The sequence below is a fragment of the Engystomops pustulosus genome, chromosome 3, assembly GCF_040894005.1.
Source record: "Engystomops pustulosus chromosome 3, aEngPut4.maternal, whole genome shotgun sequence".
Classification (NCBI taxonomy): Eukaryota; Metazoa; Chordata; class Amphibia; order Anura; family Leptodactylidae; genus Engystomops; species Engystomops pustulosus.
This window is the reverse complement of record NC_092413.1, coordinates 61,538,956-61,562,642: the sequence shown is the minus strand read 5'-3', so window position 1 is coordinate 61,562,642 and position 23,687 is coordinate 61,538,956. Positions and strand designations below refer to the sequence as shown.

Genomic DNA, 23,687 nt, shown 5'->3' with positions numbered 1-23,687 from the left:
AACTTCACTCCATTCTGGCAAATTGGTTCAGCCTCACCTGGAATATGCTGTCCAGTTCTGGACACCGGTCCATAAAAAGGATGCCCTGGAGCTGAAAGCCACAAAAATGATAAGGGGTATGGGGGGTCTTCGTTATAAGGAAAGATTAAAACAACTAGATTTATTTAGTCTGCAAAAGAGACTACTACGAGGGGACATGATAAATTTATACTAATATATGAATGGTCCATCCGTAAAATATGGTGGTAAGTTGTTTCAGATTAAATTAAAATCAAAAGACGAGCGGGCACTGTCATCGAATTCAAGTTTTTATCGCCAGAGGCGACTGGGCTTTTTTACTATGAGAACTGTCAATTGGGGAACAGTCTGCCTCAGGCGCTGGTCACAGCAGAGACAGCAGAGAGCTTCAAGAAGGGTCTAGATGCATAATATATATATATGGTTTCCAATAAATCCCATCCTCATCCAATCCCTTCCCTTCCTTGGTTGAACTTAATGGACATGTGTCCTTTTTCAACCGTATAAACTATGATATTATGAAATTAATGCAGAATTATTTGAATAAGTCAATAAATTCTATCGCTAATTTGCTTAAAAGGGTTTTCCCCAGAAAGGAAAGTTAGTCCCTATCCGGTGCTGATAAGTGGGGGTTTAAGTGCCGAGACCCCCACTGATCATGAAAACGAGGGGTCCTTCGGGCCTTTGTCACTCCTCAGACCTTCGGCAGCTCAATAGAGATTAATGGAGCAGAACGGTCATCTGCTCCATTAGTCTGAGGAGCAACGAGGAGTCTCAGGACTGAGACCCACCCCCACTGATCAGAAAGTTAGGCCCTATCCCATGGATAGGGTCTTACTTTCCTTTATGGGAAAAAAAAACATTTTAATGTACCTTACAGTGCTGCTGATGCTTCTGCAAGTAGCAATATAGAGTCTCCAGCTCAGCGAAAACTGAGAATTAGAAACAGAACTTTCAAAGGGGAAACTGCAAAAATGCAGAATACACTATATCACATACGTTATATCATGCCTCTAAAAGTGCCCATGTACATACACAATGCAGCTTACAATGAAAAGCAAGGATTTGTGCTTGTAGGTCTCAAAATAATTTAATTTTGGGCATGGGAACACAGTTCCACACTTTATGCGCCTTAATGAAATAACAGACTTGTTATTCTAAGTAAAAGATTATCTTGATAGATACATTAGATGTATCAAACATCTATATTAAATCTGCATAAAGTGTGCAGTGGTAAAGAAAAACAAAATATTCAACTTTATTCTGTATATTTTTGCAAAATTAAACTTTATAAATACAGAGCTACTAGCAAATGTTCAGTATAGAGAGATACTAGCCTCTTTAATATAACAGAGGATGAAAAAATACAAGGAATGCTTTCCTCAGCTTATCCAGCCCCCACCACTAATAGTAGCTTCCACATTTTGCAGTCTAAAGATTTCTTTCACTTTATTAGTAGCGGCTATAAAACCAAGTGGGATTAAACCATCTGTCAAAATTGTAGTAATGGTTTCTGATGCAGGCTAAATACATTACTAAAAGTTAATCAGTAGGGAGTGGGCTAGTGACAGATGTACGTGTAGTTTCCTAATATGACCTTTCAGGGCCGTTACTTAACAGACGGAGTATTAGCTGCCAGATGTTAATCCCTCAATTGGCATTTTCTGCTTAAAGAGGTTATCTTCTGAACAGTAAGTATTCTCTGTTAAGACTGGATACACTGCATGATAGCCAAGATTCCTAGTGAACCCCATACAATGATGATTGTTACCATTATACCCATAGCAACAAGGAAAGTCTAGCTGACTAAGAAGACTGCAGATTAATAAGACTCCTTATGTGGTGAAGCATCAGTCTGAGGCTACATTCACACGGTCGTATGAAAACGTCCGTATCCGTACCGTTTTTTTTACGGATTACATACGGCCACATTCATTTCAATGGACAATGCGTCTGACCATTTATATTGCCGTTGTTAACTCCGTTCCATACCGTACCGCATACTAGCCGTATAAAAATATAGAGCATGTCCTATTTTCTCCCGTATTTCAGTTCCGTATGCCGTAGAAGTCTATGGGGACGTATAAAATACAGGTTACATACGGGCTGCATACGGATGAAAAACGTCACGTATATATGGCCCGTAAATACGGGCCGTGAGAAATCATACGTCCGTGTGAATGTAGCCTAAGGGTACATTCATGCAGCTGGGCGGGCATACTGCTGGGCACTGAGGTGCCCCTCCCTCCTCTATTGAGAACAGCGGCGCATCGCCAAACACGGGGTAGGATAGAGCATGCCCTAAAATTCCTAAAACGTTTTAGGAAATTTTTCATAATTCAAGTGCAATGGATAGCTCCAGGGTCTATTGTACAATGGATTTAGCACAAAGGCAGTGTGAACAGTCTTAATCAAAGGTGACCCCAGCACATAAAAATGATTTGCCTATCCCTGATGAGTGTACAGCAACAAATTTTGTTTATAGTTTTTGTAGAATGTTAACTGTAGAGGTCACATGTTTTGTTATGTAAAAAAGGACCACAGGGTTATTAGAGAAAAATCCAACTATTCAGATAATGATAAATTATAATTATGATAATAACAATTCCTTTATTTATACACAGTCATATGTAAAAGTTTGGGCACCCCTATTAATATTAATCATTTTTAGTTTTGGGTTTTTGCAACAGCTATTTCAGTTTGATATATCTAATAATTGATGGACACAGTCATATTTCAGGATTGAACTGAGTTTTATTGTACTAACAGAAAATGTGCAATATGCTACAGGAAGTGACTAGAGGCTGTTATTTTTGCAAAAGGAGGATCTACTAAATATTAATGTCACTTTTCTGATGAGGTACCCATACTTTTGCACCTGTCAAATTTTGTTTTAATGCATATTGCACATTTTCTGTTAGTACAATAAACCTCATTTCAATCCTGGAATATTACTGTGTCCATCAGTTATTAAATATATCAAACTAAAATAGCTGTTGCAAAAACCCAAATTTTGATAATTAAAAATTAATAGGGGTGCCCAAACTTTTTCATATGACTATATGTTTATACACACACATATACCGTATTTTCCGGACTTTAAGGCGCACATAAAAGCCTAGGATTTCCTTAGAAATCCAAAGTGCGCCTTATAGTCCGGTACGCCCTATGTATGGCGCAGGGCAGCGGACCCTACTTACATAGGTCCCCGCTACCAGAGACAGCAGATCTCCAGCGGGAACTGCAGACCACGCGGCACGAACAACTTCTGCCGCGTCGGTCTACAGTTCCCGCAGGAGATCTGCTGTCTCCGGTAGTGGGGACCCATGTAAGTATGGTCTGCTGCCATCCTCCCCCCTGAAAGGACCTCCTTCCCCGCTCACCTCTCCGGTCGCTCAGTCTCCGCTCTGCCACGCCCCCGGAACTCCGCCACGCCCCCGGCCACCCTGCGCCTTATAGTCTGATGCGCCTTATATATGGAATAATTCCATATATAAGGCACATCAGACTGATGCGCCTTATATTCCGGTGCGCCTAATGTCCCGGAAAATACGGTACATGTGTGTGTGTGTAACAGTAAAACAGTGTACTCTGCACTTTTGATTTATTTATTTCCTTTTATAAATATAGTTGGGTAATTTTATATAGATTAAATCAAAATTCACTAGAACAACTGCTAATAACATGTTCATGAAGCAAAATAAACAAAAAACCACATACCTCATCGTATGTATATCTGTAGTCGGCTCTCTTCGACTTAAGGTCCCATAATACTACTGTACCAGACTCATAACCAATTAGCAGCTAAAAGACAAAAATGTAATATTAGAGATTTTACTTGCAACACTGGGTTGCTATACATTTTATTTTTTTTTAAGAAAAAGAATGAAAAAATTGTGCCTGCAAAAAAAAGCAAATTTAAAATTTAAATATACACTTTAAAAAAAAAAAATGTTTAATTGCCAATGTTTTATAACTTTTAAGTTTGGAAGCATTTAACAATTCAATGTGATTGTGAGATGGTTTTGTAGTTTCTAGTGTTGCACAAAAATACAGAAATTTGGTTTAGTTTCAATTTTCATTTTTTCATTAAAATCACATTTTGAGGGACTTGTGTTTTTTAGGGACCAGTTCAGTTTTCAAGTGACCTTGAGAGGCATTGATAATGAGAAGGCCAACTGCTTGAAACTTTCAATATTTTATTTAAATATATTAAAAATGGGCCACTCTTCAGCCACAAAATTCATAAATTAGGCAATTCAGTGTATGTATGGGGATCGGGAATCCATCACTTTAATAATACCAATCATGCACATCCCCCTTGCCTACTACTGAAAAGAAGTCTGTGTTGCATAGGTGCAGCATATTTTATCACTTGATCACTGCACAATGCCTCATAACACAGACACTGCTATTCACATTGGTAGATTATGCACTCTACTCTATTAATCCTATAAGCGATCCCAGTTTTATCCCTCAATGTCCTCAACCTGTTGCATGGACTATGCATATATGAATGATTTGGCCATTACAATTGGGCCCAAAACATTGATGTATGGTCCCAACTCTTGCATGACAGTTTCTTGGACCCAGGTTGTCATTTATTCACGATGTCAAGCGGACTGTTATTGTGTCCCTCAAGTCGCAATGTCCCCGGTTTGTCCAATTGGCTGCTGGGGGACGAGCCTTCTTCCAGGGAGACGCCGTAATTGGTTCCCATTTTGGGCCGGTCTTGCTCCTCCTCTTGTGGGGGTGCGGCGTTCTCTTTTTATCTCCCGCGTTCAGTCGCGCGGATGACGCCGGTAAATGAACATACAATATGATATAAAGCGTGCATTTGCAACTCAGGTTCCAATCTGTATGCCTCTGATGATACACTACTCCTTAAGGGAGTGTAAAAGCGCGTCAGGCGGAGGATAAATATAGGATTAATAAGAGTGCATAATCTACCAATGTGAATACTCCTCGATCAGTATCTATGTTATGAGGCATTGTACAGTGATCTGAAAGTGCTAAAATAGGCTGCACCTTTGCGACACACACTTCTTTTCAGTAGTAAAAAAGAGGGATGTGCATGTCTGGGATTATTAAAGTGACGGATTCCCGATCCCCATAAATACACTGAATTGCCTAATTTATTAATTTTGTGGCTGAAGAGTGGCCCATTTTTAATATATTTAAATAAAATATTGAAATTTTAAGTGTTCTAATTCTCAGGCAGTTATCTTTGACATTTGAACACAAACAAAGCTAATTTTTGTTTGTCTCGGATAATGGTAAAGCCCCATAAGTTAACCCATTATGGAAAGTAAACCACTCAACCTATGTAAAACTACTTTTAAGAATTTTGTTGAAAAGTGTTTCACAGGTGTTAAAACAAGATGGAAGTGCAATTTTGAAATTGTAATAATTTTTTGGCTAAATGAATCTATGTATTAAAAAAAATGTAAACATTCACAACAACAACAAAAAAAAATACAAAATGTACCATAACATTTTATACCCAATTTCTCCTGAGTATGCGAATACCCAACGGTGCACATTTACTAAGGGCTTTGCGACACTTTTCTGCTGGACTTTGCACGTTTTTTTCTAGTGCAAACTGCTTGCACAGGTAATTAAGAAGTGTCTGCTCCACAAATGTGTTGCACATGACCGTTTTTGTGGCTCAAACAAACAAGGGACCAATCTGCATCTTTTTTATCGACAACAAGGGCCTCCACACACATCGGACAATCCAAGACAAGAAAAGAAGGGCCGCAAGTACCACAGATACAGGAAATTCTACACATCCCACAATGAACCAGCCAACACCCAAGATGGCGTTGAGAAAGAAGACTTAACACATTGAGTGATAAATATTTACTCCAAGATACTTACTAATGACCAGATCTCTGTACTATCTAAGGGTCTTTCTTTTTGTATTGCCTCTCATCCTGACTGGATTCAGCTCGAGATGGATATACAGAAATTTATGTTCAATAAACTTTATTGAAAGATAACATATGACAAAACTCAAAACATAGCCAGTATATCAGGTACATGCTGTGTCTATACACGAGCGCCAAATAACTATCAATTCGGTAATATCATTCAAGAGTGTTTTTGTCTGAGGTAAACAATATTTAGGACAACATAAAGATTATTTCTGTTCATGCAAAGCATATAGGTAAATGTTGAAGATGACCGCGTCTCAAGTTACAAGGGATAGACAGAAATTTATCCGTGCAATTAAACTTAAACATTTTTTACATGCCCACACAAGAGTTAATTCTAGAACTGAATCCGAATAATGTCTTAACCAGTTCCAGTTGCGAAACAGGAGCACTTTCACTACAGATGTAGAAGAGCCACACATTGAGGCCTCCTTAGCTGCATTGAAGAGAGATTTAGTCGTGCTACGTATTGCAACAACTAATTTTCCTTTGTCTCATCCTAATTTAACTAGTGGCGTGGTTTCTGCATTGTGTGAGCTAGCCTGTGACGGCGACATCACCGTCAAGTTGGCCGACAAGGGTGGTGCTTTCGTCGTCATGGCCACCAGCTTGTACATTGCTGAGATCAAAAGAAAGTTATCCGACTCACAAGTATATCAAAAGATCTCAACATATACAAAATTCTCCTTATCTAGGAAAAACAAAGTATTCTAGATGAAGCATTATTGAATGGCATTATAGATGATGAAATGTATACATTTTTGCAGGTTGAACATCCAATCACCTCCTTGATATACATTCTACCAAAAATTCATAAGAGCTTGACGCATCTCCCGGGTAGACCTATAGTCTCTGGTACGGAATATATCTTTTCAAACATTGCCACTTTTTTTTTGATAGGGCACTACGAGACGTATCTACCACAGGCAACTCATACATTCGTGACACTGCATTTCATTAAATAATACTCACATCCTTTCAACACAAAATATTCTGTTAGAATCATTTGATGTGGTTTCATTATATACTTACATCGATCATGAAAGGGGTTTAGAGGTGGTAAGGAAAAGAATCACCACAAATAATTTTACAGCTAAGACTAAGGATTTAATCCTGACTTTATTAGAATTTGTCCTCAAGAACAATTATTTCCTTTTTGGTGATTATTTTTCACAATGTATGGAGAGTCACGATGGGTGCGAATATGGCACAGACATAAGCGAACACCGTAATGAGGGTGTTGCAGTAAGACGTCATCTATGCCTCCCCACTTTTTGGACAATGTCTGAGGTGGTGGAGGTACATATATGGCGTCTTTCTCCTGGGTGGGTACCAGAGATAAACTTGAATTGTTTCATAATTTTCTAAATACTATTGATAAAACCAGCAAAATTACTTTGGTTTGTTCTGAGGTGGAGTTACAGTTCCTGGATGGTCTAGTTACTAAGGTAGGGAACACAATAGAGAAAGATATTTTTCTAAACCGACGGATAGGAATATTTTGGTGAGATACGATAGTAGTCACCCACATACAACGATAAGATCATTACCATACAGCCAACTACTTAGGGTTAAAAAAAATAACCAGTCAACCACAGAAAATGGTAAAAAATTGGGAACCCATGGCAAATAAATTCACACAGCGGGGTTATCCCAGAAGGATTATTGAAAAAAATCTGCACAAAGCCAACATGGTAGATAGGCTAGAACAGTGATGGCAAACCTTTTAGAGACCGAGTGCCCAAACTACAACAAAAACCCGCCTATTTATCGCAAAGTGCCAACACAGAAATTTAATTTGTGATTTATACTCCCTTCTCTGTCACAGTTTTCATTGATACTAGCACCCTGAGGACACCAATAAAGCAAAAAATAGTCCCAGGTAGAGCTGTCACTTTAAATTACCTCTGTGCACAGCAAGTCCCAGGCTGTCTGGGACTGCAGGAAGATACCTGGAGTCATCTCTGGTGATGGCCTGAGTGCCCACAGAAAGGGCTCTGAGTGCCGCCTCTGGCACCAGTGCCATAGGTTAGCCATCACTGGGCTAGAACTACTGTAAGCTAGGAGGGAAACAAAACGATTTGAGAAAATCCCTTTTGTAACATCCTACAACTCCCAAAGCAATAACATAGCTAACATTATTCGCAACCATTGGTCAAAACTATCAGGCAGTGACAGTATAATCCCGGAATTTCAGAACCTGCCATTAATAATAATATAACTCACAGAATATACAGGATTGGTTAGTGAGGGCAGATGTTGGTTCATTCAGAATGAGCAGGCAAACGGGCATATTGGGACAACTAAGGAAGGGTTGTTTCCCTTGCTGCAACTATATAGACTGCAAATATATGGAAATGGGTTCCTTTTTCATACATAATGATAAGCGATGCGATATAGAACATTATTTGACATGCGACAGTACATATGTAATCTGAGTTGCCCCTGTGGGTTGGCATATGTGGGTGAGACCACTTTAGAGTTCAAAACACGCTTTAACCAACACTGCTACACAATCCGATGCAGACGTAAAGATTCCAGTCACAAAGCATTTCACAGAGGCAGGACATCTGGAGAAACATTTAAGCTTCTGTCTAATTGACCATGTTCCACCTCTTTGACGAGGAGGTGACAGTTAAAGAAAAATATAAAGAAAGGAGAGTTACACTGGATTTTTATGTTGGACACCCTGAGACCTAAAGGCCTCAATGTAGACTTCAAACTAAGCACATTCTGAAATTGTACAGTATAGAATTCCAAAATCCTGCAAGGGCACTTTCATGTCTTCTAGAGTTAAGCATTAAGTGAGAACTTGTGACACCATATTTATTTATCTTTCTTTTTTCTTCTTTTCCCTTTTTTCATGAATTGGCGTAAAAGACAAAAATATTATTTTTGCAATTCTAGACGTGCGAGGACACACATTTGTACAGGCAGTCCCCGGGTTACATACAAGATAGGGTCTGGAGGTTTGTTCTTAAGTTGAATTTGTATGTAAGTCGAAACTGTATATTTTATAATGGAAGTTTTAGACATTTTTTTTTCTTTTGCCCCAGTGACAATTGGAGTTTCAAAATTTTTGGTGTAATTGGACCAAGAATTATCAATAAAGCTTCATTACAGACATCTTACAGCTGATCATTGCAGTCTGGGACTATAGTAAAGCATCCAGAGAGCTTCACCAGAGGTCACATGGGGCAGAGGGGTCCGTCTGTAACTATGGGTTGTCTGTAAGTCGGGTGTCCTTAAGTAGGGGACCGCCTGTATATACTTTTTGCTATGTTATATGGTAACATTCAGTTCTTTAAACCAATGAGAATAAAACAGCATGGTAAACTAACCAGGGACTTTGTATGCATTATTATACAAGTGATGTTATAAGGAGGGGACATCATGTATGTTGTATTTTCTTTACCCATAAAGGAGGGCGGCTTCCCCGGGAGGTGTTAACCATCCCTACTATTCCTTGTCACGTTCTAACATTATGGGTGAGGCTCTGTGCGCAAAACTCATTGTAATTATAAATACACTACACTAGATGGGACATACACATTCATAACCTAATATTTTGCATAATTTTGCACATACCGTTCTAATACTGTCACAGTAAGCCTCCGCAAAGTCTCAGCAGTGTATAAGCTTAACAGGTTGCTATGACGCCCAGTACACAAGCACATGCGCTCTTGATCCTCACATGGCGTGAATTCCATAGGTGCGTTCCAAATCAACCGCACTATTTTCCACATGCCACCGTAACTACAGGGAGGATAGAAGATTATCACAAGCACGGGGACACATCTAGGGACCATATAGGGTGGTTTCCCTCCGGCACAATAGCACTTCATCATCACAAGGTCAGTTTGTAATGCACACATCGACATAGAAAACAACTCAATACAAGTATTTTCACATCTTTTTGTACTTTATATGTATTTCCACAAATGATATATGGACACAGATTTATTTAAAAATTTTTAATGCATTGTAACAAATATGTAAATATGGTGGGCGGATCAGTGTGGGTCATGTGACCATGTATATTTATTTATATTTCCGCCTGTTGCACTATGTAAATGGCTTGAAAAAGGCTCTTCCACTGCCGAAATGTCGCTACTGTCACTTATGATGAAATAAAAAGGAACACATTTGGTTTACCACCACAATTGGAGTGCTGCTCATTTTCTTGCATTTAGAAAAGCAATAGTTACTCTTACTGGTAACATTGTTTCCTCAAACCGAGATAACACACACACAAAAAAAAAAAACTGTAACACTTAATTTCTAATTAGCCAATCACATGGCGGCAACTCAGTGCATTTAGGCATGTAGACATGGTCAAGACAATCTCCTGCAGTTCAAACCGAGCATCAGTATGGGGAAGAAAGGTGATTTGAGTGCCTTTGAACATGGCATGGTTGTTGGTGCCAGAAGGGCTGGTCTGAGTATTTCAGAAACTGCTGATCTACTGGGATTTTCACGCACAACCATCTCTAGGGTTTACAGAGAATGGTCCGAAAAAGAATAAACATCCAGTGAGTGGCAGTTCTGTGGGCGGAAATGCCTTGTTGATGCCAGAGGTCAGAGGAGAATGGGCAGACTGGTTCAATCTGATAGAAAGGCAACAGTGACTCAAATCGCCATCCGTTACAACCAGGGTAGGCAGAAGAGCATCTCTGAACGCACAGTACGTCGAACTTTGAGGCAGATGGGCTACAGCAGCAGAAGACCACACCGGGTGCCACTCCTTTCAGCTAAGAACAGGAAACTGAGGCTACAATTTGCACAAGCTCATCAAAATTGGACAGTAGAAGATTGGAAAAACGTTGCCTGGTCTGATGAGTCTCGATTTCTGCTGCGACATTCGGATGGTAGGGTCAGAATTTGGCGTCAACAACATGAAAGCATGGATCCATCCTGCCTTGTATCAACGGTTCAGGCTGGTGGTGGTGGTGTCATGGTGTGGGGAATATTTTCTTGGCACTCTTTGGGCCCCTTGGTACCAATTGAGCATCGTTGCAACGCCACAGCCTACCTGAGTATTGTTGCTGACCATGTCCATCCCTTTATGACCACAATGTACCCAACATCTGATGGCTACTTTCAGCAGGATAATGCGCCATGTCATAAAGCTGGAATCATCTCAGACTGGTTTCTTGAACATGACAATGAGTTCACTGTACTCAAATGGCCTTCACAGTCACCAGATCTCAATCCAATAGAGCATCTTTGGGATGTGGTGGAACGGGAGATATTCGCATCATGGATGTGCAGCCGACAAATCTGCGGCAACTGTGTGATGCCATCATGTCAATATGGACCAAAATGAGGAATGCTTCCAGCACCTTGTTGAATCTATGCCACGAAGAATTGAGGCAGTTCTGAAGGCAAAAGTGGGGCCAACCCGTTACTAGCATGGTGTACCTAATAAAGTGGCCGGTGAGTGTATATTGTAGGGGGTTCAGCTCAAACATGGGGGTCGGGAATGACAGAGCTCTCATGGACAGCAGGATTCAAGTTGAAACTGTGCATTTATTCCAGAAAAACACCACTATCAAAGAAAACATCAAACAAAATCCACACTTGGTGGCCCTCACTAGCCACTGGAGGACTTCTCCCTGCCAGTATGGAAAATACTTTCAGTAACCCCGTGTCACTCACGTGCGGCTCTCACACTGTCCAGCTTCTGTGTCTCCAGGTAGAGAGCACCTTCTGACTGCTCCACACCCTTCTTTAAGGGATTGCACACCTGGTGCATTGTTAGACCCATTAGAAACTGGAAGCTTTAGGGTGACGCCACACATGGCGTTTTGAACCCGTTTTGAATCCGTTTTTGGCCCTATTTAAGCAAAACGCATGTTTTTTTCTTTAAAAACGGGCCAAAAACTGTTTCAAAATGCCATGTGTGGCCTCACCCTCAGTCTGGAGTGGTAATCCCACTTCTGTCCCCACTCCAGCACTCCACTCCGATTTTCTCTTCAATTCAACACCGATTTTCTCTTCAATTCAATAGTGACCTTGTCTCGCCCCCCCCCCCTTCTTTGACCGTAGGTGGGATCACTTTACTACAACCCCCAGGGTCAAATTTTCCAAGTTTTAAATGGACATCTTTCTTTTGTAACATGCTCACCCCCTTGTAATAAGGTTTGCGTGGGATGCGTGGGATGTCATCCATGTACAGGCGGTCCCCTACTTAAGAACACTCGACTTACATACGACCCCTAGTTACAAACAGACCTCTGGATATTGGCAATGTATTGTACTTTAGTCCTAGGCTACAATGATCAGCTCTAACAGTTATCAAACGTGTCTGTAATGAAGCTTTACTGTTAACATTGATTCTTATGACAACCCACAATTTTTTAAATACAATTGTCACAGAGACCAAAAAAGTTCTGGCTGGGACTACAATGATAAAATATACAGTTCCAACTTACAAACAAACTCAACTTAAGAACAAACCTACAGACCCTATCTTGTATGTAACCCGGGGACTGCCTGTATAATGTTACCTGGATAACGCAGTTCTCAGGCTCCACATCTTGCACACACATATATTTTATGGGCAAACAGTTTTTAGAATCAGTCACACTACACTTCAGGCTTCCAAAAGCAACTTTGGACATATCGACTTGCAATATGGACTGTGTAGTTGGTGCCACATTAAACGCACAGGATACATGCACACACTCCATATGTCCTGATGTATCTGAGGACAATAGAATCAACCCAATATCTTGGCCATCGCCACCCGAATCGCCCACATGAAAAAAAAAAAAAAAAATCAATCGTGCATGCCTGTTTAAGAGAGATGCTTCTGCCCATGCCGCTCTGTTGCTCTGGAGCAGTGAGCACATGGTTGAGTGTGCCGCGGGGAAAGTTCCCCGAACCATGGTGCCCCGTGTTTCTGCAGCCATACTTTCTGTGCAGGAGCTACAGAAGGTGGGCGGATCGCCATTAGGAGTGAAGGTACGTGGAAGAAGACATCAAGGGTAAGTATGTAAGGTTATTATTTGTATAGGGAAGGCAGCTAGGGTCTTTTTTTAATTAGTAAAGGGGAGCCTCTAGGGCCTTTTAATTAGTAAAGGGGGGCCTCTAGGGCCTTTTAATTAGTAAAGGGGGGCCTCTAGGGCCTTTTAATTAGTAAAGGGGGGCCTCTAGGGCCTTTTAATTAGTAAAGGGGGGCCTCTAGGGCCTTTTAATTAGTAAAGGGGGGCCTCTAGGGCCTTTTAATTAGTAAAGGGGGGCCTCTAGGGCCTTTTAATTAGTAAAGGGGGGCCTCTAGGGCCTTTTAATTAGTAAAGGGGGGCCTCTAGGGCCTTTTAATTAGTAAAGGGGGGCCTCTAGGGCCTTTTAATTAGTAAAGGGGGGCCTCTAGGGCCTTTTAATTAGTAAAGGGGGGCCTCTAGGGCCTTTTAATTAGTAAAGGGGGGCCTCTAGGGCCTTTTAATTAGTAAAGGGGGGCCTCTAGGGCCTTTTAATTAGTAAAGGGGGGCCTCTAGGGCCTTTTAATTAGTAAAGGGGGGCCTCTAGGGCCTTTTAATTAGTAAAGGGGGGCCTCTAGGGCCTTTTAATTAGTAAAGGGGGGCCTCTAGGGCCTTTTAATTGGTAAAGGGAGGCCGCTAGGGGCTCTTAATTAGTAAAGGGAGGCCGCTGAGGTCTTTTAATTAGTAAAGGGAGGCCACTAGGGTCTTTTAATTAGTAAAGGAAGGCCGCTAGGATCTTTTAATTAGTAAAGGGAGGCCGCTAGGGCCTTTTAATTAGTAAAGGGGGGCCTCTAGGGCCTTTTAATTAGTAAAGGGGGGCCTCTAGGGCCTTTTAATTAGTAAAGGGGGACCTCTAGGGCCTTTTAATTAGTAAAGGGGGGCCTCTAGGGCCTTTTAATTAGTAAAGGGGGGCCTCTAGGGCCTTTTAATTAGTAAAGGGAGGCCACTAGGGTCTTTTAATTAGTAAAGGAAGGCCGCTAGGATCTTTTAATTAGTAAAGGGAGGCCGCTAGGGCCTTTTAATTAGTAAAGGGGGGCCTCTAGGGCCTTTTAATTAGTAAAGGGGGGCCTCTAGGGCGTTTAATTGGTAAAGGGGGGCCTCTAGGGCCTTTTAATTGGTAAAGGGGGGCCTCTAGGGCCTTTTAATTAGTAAAGGGGGGCCTCTAGGGCCTTTTAATTAGTAAAGGGGGGCCTCTAGGGCCTTTTAATTGGTAAAGGGAGGCCGCTAGGGGCTCTTAATTGGTAAAGGGAGGTCGCTAAGGTCTTTTAATTAGTAAAGGGAGGCCACTAGGGTCTTTTAATTAGTAAAGGAAGGCCGCTAGGATCTTTTAATTAGTAAAGGGAGGCCGCTAGGGTCTTTTAATTAGTAAAGGGAGGCCGCTAGGGTCTTTTAATTAGTAAAGGGAGGCCCTTTAGGGTCTTTTAATTAGTAAAGGGAGGCCGCTAGGGGCTCTTAATTAGTAAAGGGAGGCCGCTAGGGGCTCTTAATTAGTAAAGGGAGGCCGCTAGAGGTTTTAATTAGTAAAGGAAGGCCGCTAGGGGTTTTTTATTAGTAAAGGGAGGCCTTTTATGACTGCTTTAGTGTCATTTTGTGCTATTTTGGTTGGTGGTGTGCCCCAGGATTTTCTAAGTATAAAAAGTGTGCCACGGCTCAAAAAAGGTTGAAAATCACTGCTCTGGAGGACTCGGGCAGCGTGCAAAGACTTCACGCTGCCTGCGTACCTTCACAGAGCAGCACAAGGTAGCCGAAGAGCCGGGAAAATGCAGAGGACGCGAGTGGCAGCGGGGGAGTGTGACTGAAGGTGAGTAATTTCTTTATTATTTTAGAAAAGGGGGGCTGTGTATAAAATGAAAATTATATAATGAAAAAGGGGGGCCCTGTATATAATGAAAAGGGGGGGCCCTGTATATAATGAAAAGGGGGGGCCCTGTATATAATGAAAAGGGGGGGGCCCTGTATATAATGAAAAGAGGGGAGGGGGCCTGTATATAATGAAAAAGGGGGGGGCTGTATATAATGAAAAAGGGGGGGGGCTGTATATAATGAAAAAGGGGGGGCCTGTATATTGTGGGAGATTTGGCCCAGTAGAGTCTGAGGTAGCGGGGTGCTGGGATGCAGTTCAAGACAGTGACACCAAGGTACAGTCCAAAACAGGTCTCGCCTGCGTTTATTGCAGCAGCAAAACAAAACAGCCTTTACATTCAGGCATTAAACAAACAAATGCTACCCGTCAGGGTGCTAACTAAACAGAGTTTCTCTAACTCACCACTAGTACATAAAATAAGTCGCTGCTCCAGGCACAGAGGTCAGGGCTGTGTGCTCTCCAGCCTCCTTTCAGAGAGCCCCCACTCTCAGCTCTTCTCAGCCACTTTATGCAGACTGATTAGGCTGCTCCCACCACCTGTGTCCAAGGTGCTGGACAACACAACCTCAGCACTAAGGCCTTGCATAATAGGAAAACCTAGGGGAAACATACTGCCCATCCACAGTTAACCCCTTCAGTGTCTCACATTATATAATGAAAAAGGGGGGCGCTGTATATATAATGAAAAAGGGGGGCGCTGTATATATAATGAAAAAGGGGGGCGCTGTATATATAATGAAAAAGGGGGGCGCTGTATATATAATGAAAGGGGGGGCGCTGTATATATAATGAAAAAGGGGGGCGCTGTATATATAATGAAAAAGGGGGGCGCTGTATATATAATGAAAAAGGGGGGCGCTGTATATATAATGAAAAAGGGGGGCGCTGTATATATAATGAAAAAGGGGGCGCTGTATATATAATGAAAAAGGGGGGCGCTGTATATATAATGAAAAAGGGGGGCGCTGTATATATAATGAAAAAGGGGGGCGCTGTATATATAATGAAAAAGGGGAGGCTGTATATAATGAAAAGGGGGGCTGTATATAATGAAAAAAGGGGAGGCTGTACATAATAAAAAGGGGAGGCTGTACATAATGAAAAAGGGGAGGCTGTATATAATGAAAAAGGGGGGGCTAAATATAATTAAAAAAGGGGGTCTGTACATAATGAAAAAGGGGGTCTGTACATAATGAAAAGGGGGGCTGTACATGATGAAAAGGGGGTCTGTACATGATGAAAAGGGGGTCTGTACATGATGAAAAGAGGGGCTATATAATATGTAAAGGGGTTGTGTATTACAGAATATGGGAGCTGCATATTTTATAATAAAGGGGGCTGTATATATTATAACAGTGGCTGCATATTATATAATAAGAAGGACTGTATATATAATATGGGAGGTGAGCTGGACACTATATAACCTGGTGGTGGTTTTTAACCATAATTTAACAACATATTACATAATATAACTTGAGGGTAAAGGGGGCTGTATAAATTATAAGTATAGGAGGGGGCTGTACAGCAAAGGGAGGGGGGTTATATGGGTACTGTATTAAGTGAGTGGGGGCACGATTTAAAAAATTTTTTAGGGCGGTAAATCTGTATTAGATCGTCACCTGTGAGCAGGGCAGCCATCAGGAAATTCGGGGCCCCATACAGCAAAAGTGTCTGGGCCCCAACACACCCCAAAACCGAACAAGCCTCCTGCCCCCCGCAGTGACCTTTCACAAACAGGGTTTGAGGCCTGTTGCTACGACAAGGCACACTCTTCTGGTAGATTGCCAATAGGAGTCATACTATTGAACGTCACGTGCAATTTTTCACATTTTCATAAAAAAAGCTAAATCCTGCTATTGAGGGACCTGCTCAGGTTTCAAGTCACTTTGAGAGGCCTAAATAAAGTAAAACCCCATAAATTACTCCATTATAGAAACTACACCCCTCAACGTACGTAAAACAACTTTTATGAAGTTTGTTAACCCTTTAATTGGTTTACAGGGGTTAAAACAAAATCGGATGCAATTTCGAAATTACATTTTATTTGGCTAAATTAATGTGTTTTTCATAAAATGTACAAATTCTCAGTGGATAAAATTCCAAAACGCTCCTCAAAATTTGATCCCCCATCTCTCCCGCGTATAACAATACGCCAGGCACACGCCAGGGCATTGAGGGGGAGCTGCGCCATTCAGAGCAGATTATGCATTGTCACTTTTTATTGGCTATACAATCTTAATTTTTTTGGCAATTTGGACATTTAAGGGCTTATTTTTTGCGACATGAGATGCACTTTACAAATACTTCATTTAAGTGGGTCTATAGCTTTTCGATGAGATTTTATTAACTCTTTAATGTATGGAGGAAAAGAAAATTGTCAATTTGGGGTTTCTTTTTTTTGTATATTTTGGGGGTCGTACACCGTACACTAAAAATACTATAATATTTTCATTCTATAGATCACTACGATTACGGTGATACCTCATTTATATAGTTTTTCATTTATTTTTACAATTTTACTGGAGAAAAACTAATACAGAGGAAATCTTATTTGTTTCTGCATCGCCATCTTTTCGGGAACTTAACCTTAATATTTTTTGGTTGACAGAGCTAGTTTAGGGCTTATTTTTTACGTGTTGAGTTGTTCTTTCAATTGGTACCATTTTGGGGCACATAACTTTTTTTGATCACTTTTTAGAACATTTTTGTAAAGGGATTTTATGAAAATTTATATTTTTGGCGAGTTTTTCGGGTTTTGTTTTTACGGCGTTCACCGTACGGGTCCAATAATGTTTCTGACTTATTGTACAGATTGTTACGGACGCCGTGATACCAAATATGTGGGGGGTTTTGGTGATTTTCAGGTATTTTTACTTTATTAGATGTGTATAGGGAATGTTTGTGTTTAGGGGACTTTAACTCTATTTAATTAATTATTTTTATTAAAAATTGTGTTTATTCAGTGTTTTTAACTTTTTTTTCTTTACTTTTACAGGTTAGCTTGAACAAGTGATCCACTGATCACTTGTTCAAGCTATTCTTCACCTAATACAGTGTAATACAGATGTATTACACTGTATTATGTGAAACACTGAGCATGCTGCGCATGCTCAGTGTGTCACAGCCGGGTCCTGCCAGGAGGCACGGACCCGGCACCCGGAAGAAGATCGCGCAGCCCCGGGCACCGGCAGTCCCGGGGCTGCGATCAGAGCAGCGGGACCCCCCCGGTAAGCGCCGCGGGGGGGTCCGAATCCTGTTAAATGCCCCTAGCACGCCGCGGTCAGCGCGACCGCGGCGTGTTAGGGGTTAACACCCGCGATCGGAGAAATCTCCGATCGCGGGTGTTAGAGGAGGGTGTCGGCTATAATATATAGCCGACACCCGCAGCTTCTGGCCCCGGCTCCATTCAGGAGCCGGGGCCAGAAGTTTGACGTACTATTACCGCATATTACCCCACCGGCCGGGCCCCATAGGGCCCCTTAGAGTCCGGGCCCCATAGGGCAGTACCAGTTGTACTGCCCTATCGGCGGCCCTGCCTGTGAGATACTAGATGCCACTATTGTCTGTGTCACTGACACGTCAGTGTCACTGATCGTCAGTGACTAATTTTAAAGATGACCTGTCAGCCATAAAAAATTACTAGGAGCTGCTTACTAAAGTAAGCAGCTCCTAGCGCTACCCCGGATGCAGCAGTGTTACGCCGCTAGTGTTTTATTGAAACCCAGCTCCTAGAGCTTTTTTATGGGTGACAGGTCCTCTTTAAGTAATGTCGTCAGCAATCAGGTTGTAAATGCTTTTTAAAAAAATTTGGAAATTCTGTGGGCTGAAGATATCCTGTAAGCAGGGATGTCATTTAAATTTTCACCTGAGGCAGCAAATACCCTAGAATCGGCCCTGGGTGTCCGCCATCACTGCCACTTTTCTGTTTACAGAAACCCCGAAATGCTTAAACCCCCAGGGTGCTGCTTCTCCCTCCGGACCGCCCCTTCCACTCCATAGGCAGGCGAGCTTCATGCGGCAATCAGCGCTTCCTAGTCCCCCCACCCCCTATGAATACGCCCAACTGCTTACAGCATGGTCCGGCGTTTCTATTGTACAGCATGGATTCCGAGAATTCTATACAATTCCATACAAATGTTTATTAGTAATCCTCCCTACGTCTTAAACCTTGACAACAAAAAATGACTATAAAAATGAAAAGATGGTAAAAATTCCATCCAGATGCTCAAATTACACAGTGAAAGACTTAAATTTGTGGTTAGTGGAGAAAATGCTTTTTACAATTGCAGATGCTACCATCTGACTACTCCCCTTGCCTGGCGCAGCATTTGATTTAATGTTGTATCAAAGTGGCAGCATAAGTTGGATAGGCGTGCCTGCCTCTGTAAACAAACAGGGGCACGCCAATGAGGGGCAGGACAATGGGAGAGACAGAAGAGGTATGTATAACTTTTTTTACTGTTTTCACAACCTCCCCCATCAAGGCCACCTGTTTAACACCTTAATGACATGGTCCTTTTTTCGTTTTTGCATTTTCATTTTTCACTCCCCCACCTTTAAAAATCTGTAACTTTTTTATTTTTACATGAACAGAGCTCTGTTTGGGCTTGTTTTCGGCGTTTACAAATTGCACTTCATAGTGATGGTATTTATCATTCCATGCTGTGTACTGGGAAGCAGGAAAAAAATTCAGAATGCAGTGAAAATGATGAAAAAACGCATTTGCATTGTTTTCTAGTGGGCTTGGATTTTACAGCTTTCAATGAGCGCCCCAAATCACATGTCTATTTTATTTTTTGGTTCGGTATGATCACGAGGATACCAAATTTGTATAGGTTTTCTAATGTTTTCATACATTTAAAAAAATTAAAACCTTCAGTACAAAAAAAAAATTCTCAATGTTGCCATGTTCTGGCACTAAACTTTTTCATACTTCAGTGCATGGAGCTGTGGGTGGTATCATTTTTTGCAACTTTTGATGAAGTTTTTAATGCTATCATTTTGAGGACTGTATGGGCTTTTGATCACTTTTTATAGAATTTTTTATATTTTTCAAAATGGCAAAAAAGTGGCATTTTCGACTTTGGGCGCCACAGTGTATGGAGTGTGTATGGAGAAAGCTCAGCTCCTGAGCTCTCTCCATACACCCTTTGCTGCACAAGGACGACAAGGTGTTAAGGAATTTACCCTTTGAAAACATAGAGCCTGGGGGTTATTCAGTTTAGAAAAAAGACAGCTGAGGGGAGACCTCATTACAATGTACAAATACCTGAATGGTCAGTACAAGGATCTCTCCAAAGATCTTTTTATACCTAGGCCTGTGACCAGGACAAGGGGGCATCCTCTAAGCCTAGAGGAGAGACGAATTTACCATCAACATAGACAAAGGTTCTTTACTGTAAGAGCAGTGAGACCGTTATGGCGGACTCAAAACAAAATCATATGTCTGGACTTTATGGACTCTTGTCTTTTTCCAGCCTTCTATACTATGATATTATAAGACAAACCATTAGACAAAATATTTGGTAATGTACTATATTTTGCTTAGCAGAGTATCATACCTACCTTTCCTTCATCCATTGGATTATCACTGATGTGGACTACTGGCCCTGGATGCGATTTGGATGACCTGTTAAGAAAATAAGAATAGAAGGTTCATGTTTATACATCAAAAAGACATGCACAATGATCAGAACAGGTAGTATGAACAGGGTGGAGCAATATTTGTGATTAGCATATTTAGCAAGGTATACATTCCTTAAATAGCATTGTTGAATAACATGTAGCACAGCAATAGTGCAGTCTATTATGTCATTCACAGGCAAAGAGGGAATGCTCCCATCCCGACTACGTCTGCTCACCTGATACACATTGAAAGCAGTGCTGTATCAGGCACACGGCAGTGGTCAGTTCTGTAAAAAAACAGAGGCCTGGGAGTAATGGGCAGCGCCGCTGTACAATGGTAGCACTGGAGGCCGCAAATTTTAGTACCCAGACATTCCCTTTAACAGTAAATATCATATTTGTTACCTCCTATGAACACAATGCCGGTGACATTAAAGGTAAGATTCTCATCCTTAATATGGCTCAAAAAACACTGAGGTTTTAGGTGATCTCCTGTTCAGCCTGTCAGATGAAGACAGAATGTAAAAGGTGCTACAGAGAGACAGAGTTTACAGTAATTAAAGTGCACTCTGCATATCTATAGCTGAACCTGGGGAAGGTTGACACTGTACATATTTTGCACGTATTTTGCACAAAAAGTATGTTTTTCATGTTTTTAGTCATCTGTTTTGTTAATGCCATAAAGAAAAAATATTTAGTAAAACGATCCTTTAAAAAGTGAACCTGTTACCAGGGACCTCATTTTCACCACAGGCAGAGCAGAGGATTCTGTCAGGGAGCAAGGTTAGTTATAACACACAATTATATTGTAATGCAATATAATATTGTAAGGCAAAAAGACATATTTGCAATCCAGGTATAATTGACTTCTGTAGCCTGTCTTTAGTGAAAAGGAGGTCTGTGCTGGCGGGTTCCATTTAAATTAAGGTCTCGCATGTCGTGAAAAGCAAATTAAAATTGTTATATGTAAAGTTGTTCCAAGGATATTTTAATTTAAAGGGGTATTCCGAGAATATGAACGTCTGATACAAAAACCCATGATGATATAAATAAATTATTATAACAAAACTCAATGTCATTAGTCACAAAATGGAACTTAAATAGTTTGATTTTATGATACCCAAAACTTTATGGCCTCTTTAAAGTTATCACCAAGATGGCCGCAACTGGAAACTACAAGTACCAAGAACCTCTAGTTCTCAGTAACTCCTCCTCCCTCTTATGCTCTGCTCCCAGTGATGATATAACAGGTTTTCTTGCTCTGTTACCCTAGTAATGATGTGTAACTGCCATCACCAAAACACCAAACGACTACAGCCAAACAGTGATGATCACATGACCTGCCCAGGCAGGTGCAGGACATGTGATGTGGACATGTGACCAGCTTATGTCTTGTGTCCGCTCTGCAACGGACTGCGCGGAGGAAATGAAAAGACTGATTAAAGGGCCAGTAGCATTTTAATTCTTCATTACAGTCTATGTCATCAGCATTTTCTGCTAACGGGAGCAAAATTTTAAATAATAACTAATTAATTACATATTACCTTATATTTTAAGGACCCATTTGTGTATGAATTATGCTGATTCCTGGAATGCCCCTTTAATGACCAGGCGTTTTTTTTTTTTTTTCATACTTCAGGGTATGGAGCTGTGGGCGGTGTCATTTTTTTTTTTTCTAAAATATGACGTTTACAATGCTAACATTTTAAGGACTGTATGATCTTTTGATCACTTTTTACAGATTTTTTAATATTGTTCTAAATAGCAAAAAAGTGGCATTTTCGAATTGCTATTTTATAACCCATTACGGGATTAAACACAGGGAATAACTTATTTTATTTTGATAGATGCGACATTTTGGGATGCAGCGATACCTAACACTTATCACGGGGGTGATTTGAATTTTTAGGTTTTATTAATTACATTTAAAAAAAAAATTTTTTTTTTTTTTACTATTTTTCAGACCTCCTATGGTACTTTAACCCTAGGCTGTCTAATGGATCCTACTATATACTGCCATACTACAGTATAGCAGTATATGGGGATTTTACACCATCTATTTCAATGTGTAAATCGCATATTGTAATACAGGAGTTAAAAATCTGATAGCCTTGGGTCTTTGTGTGACCCAAGGCTGTCATAGTAACTGATCATCACCCCCTGATGACTGGTGGGTGTTTGCTGCAATATTCAGCAAAGGCCTATCTCGTATGGAGAGGGCTAAGCCCGTGAGCACTCTCCATACAGCGGGAGCCAAGGTGTGACGTACACGTCAAAAAGGGGTCAAAATACTCTAGGGAGTCTGAAAAAAAAGGTTCAAAATAAATTGAAAAACTAAAAATTCAAATCACCCCCCCCCCCTTACCTACAACTGATATGAAGATAAACAGTAAAAATCATGAACAAGTTAGGCATCGCCAAAATATCCCAACTATCAAAATATAATAATGATTATTCCTGGCATTTAACCCCGTAACAGAAAATGGTGCCCAAATTCAAAATACACCTTTTTTTCCATTTGCAAAAAGTATAAAATATGTAATAAAAAGGTGAACAAAAGTCTGCACAGTCCTCAAAATGGTAGTATTGAAAACGTCATCTTATTTCACAAAAAAATGACACCACGCACAGCTCCATCAACCGAAGTATGAAAAAGTTATAAAGGAGACAAGTCATTTGGAGCGCATAGTGAAAGCCGTAAAATCCAAGCCCACAAGAAAATGGTGCAATTGCATATTTTCACCAATTTCATTGCATTTGGAAATTTTTGTCCCACTTCCTAGTACAGGCGGTCCCCTACTTAAGAACACCCGACTTACAGACGACCCCTAGTTACAAACTGACCTCTGGATGTTGGTTATTTACCAACATTTAGCCTTAGGCTACAATAAACAGATATAACAGTTATCACAGGCGTCTGTAATTAAGCTTTATTGTTAATTCTGTTTCTTATAAGAATCCAACATTTTTTAACCCCTTATCACCGACACTAGTTTTCAGCTCAATGACCAGACTCGATTTTTCAAATCTGACATGTCTCACGATAATTGGTTATAACTTCGGAACGCTTTAATATATCCCGGTGATTTTGAGAATGTTTTCTCGTGACACATTGTACTTCATGTTAGTTATAAAATTTAAGTGATACGTTTTGCGATTCGTTCTGAAAAAAAGTGAAAATTTGGCAAAAGTTTGTAAAAATTCTTCATTTTCCAAGTTTGAAATGTTCTGCTTTCCAGACAGGAAGTAAAACTACCCAAA

General features: G+C 40.7%; 1 protein-coding gene across 4 annotated transcripts in view; it reads right to left on the bottom strand.

Annotated features, from left to right (window-relative positions):
- STXBP5 (syntaxin binding protein 5) overlaps positions 1-23,687 on the bottom strand; it is a 468,111-nt gene that overhangs the window by 251,766 nt on the left and 192,658 nt on the right. For all 4 annotated transcript variants that reach the window (XM_072140931.1, XM_072140932.1, XM_072140933.1 and 1 more), the window contains 2 exons: positions 20,367-20,430; positions 3,739-3,822 (listed from right to left, as the gene is read on the bottom strand). In XM_072140931.1, the coding sequence (XP_071997032.1) occupies positions 3,739-3,822; positions 20,367-20,430 (148 nt within the window). The remainder of the gene's footprint in view (positions 1-3,738; positions 3,823-20,366; positions 20,431-23,687) is intronic.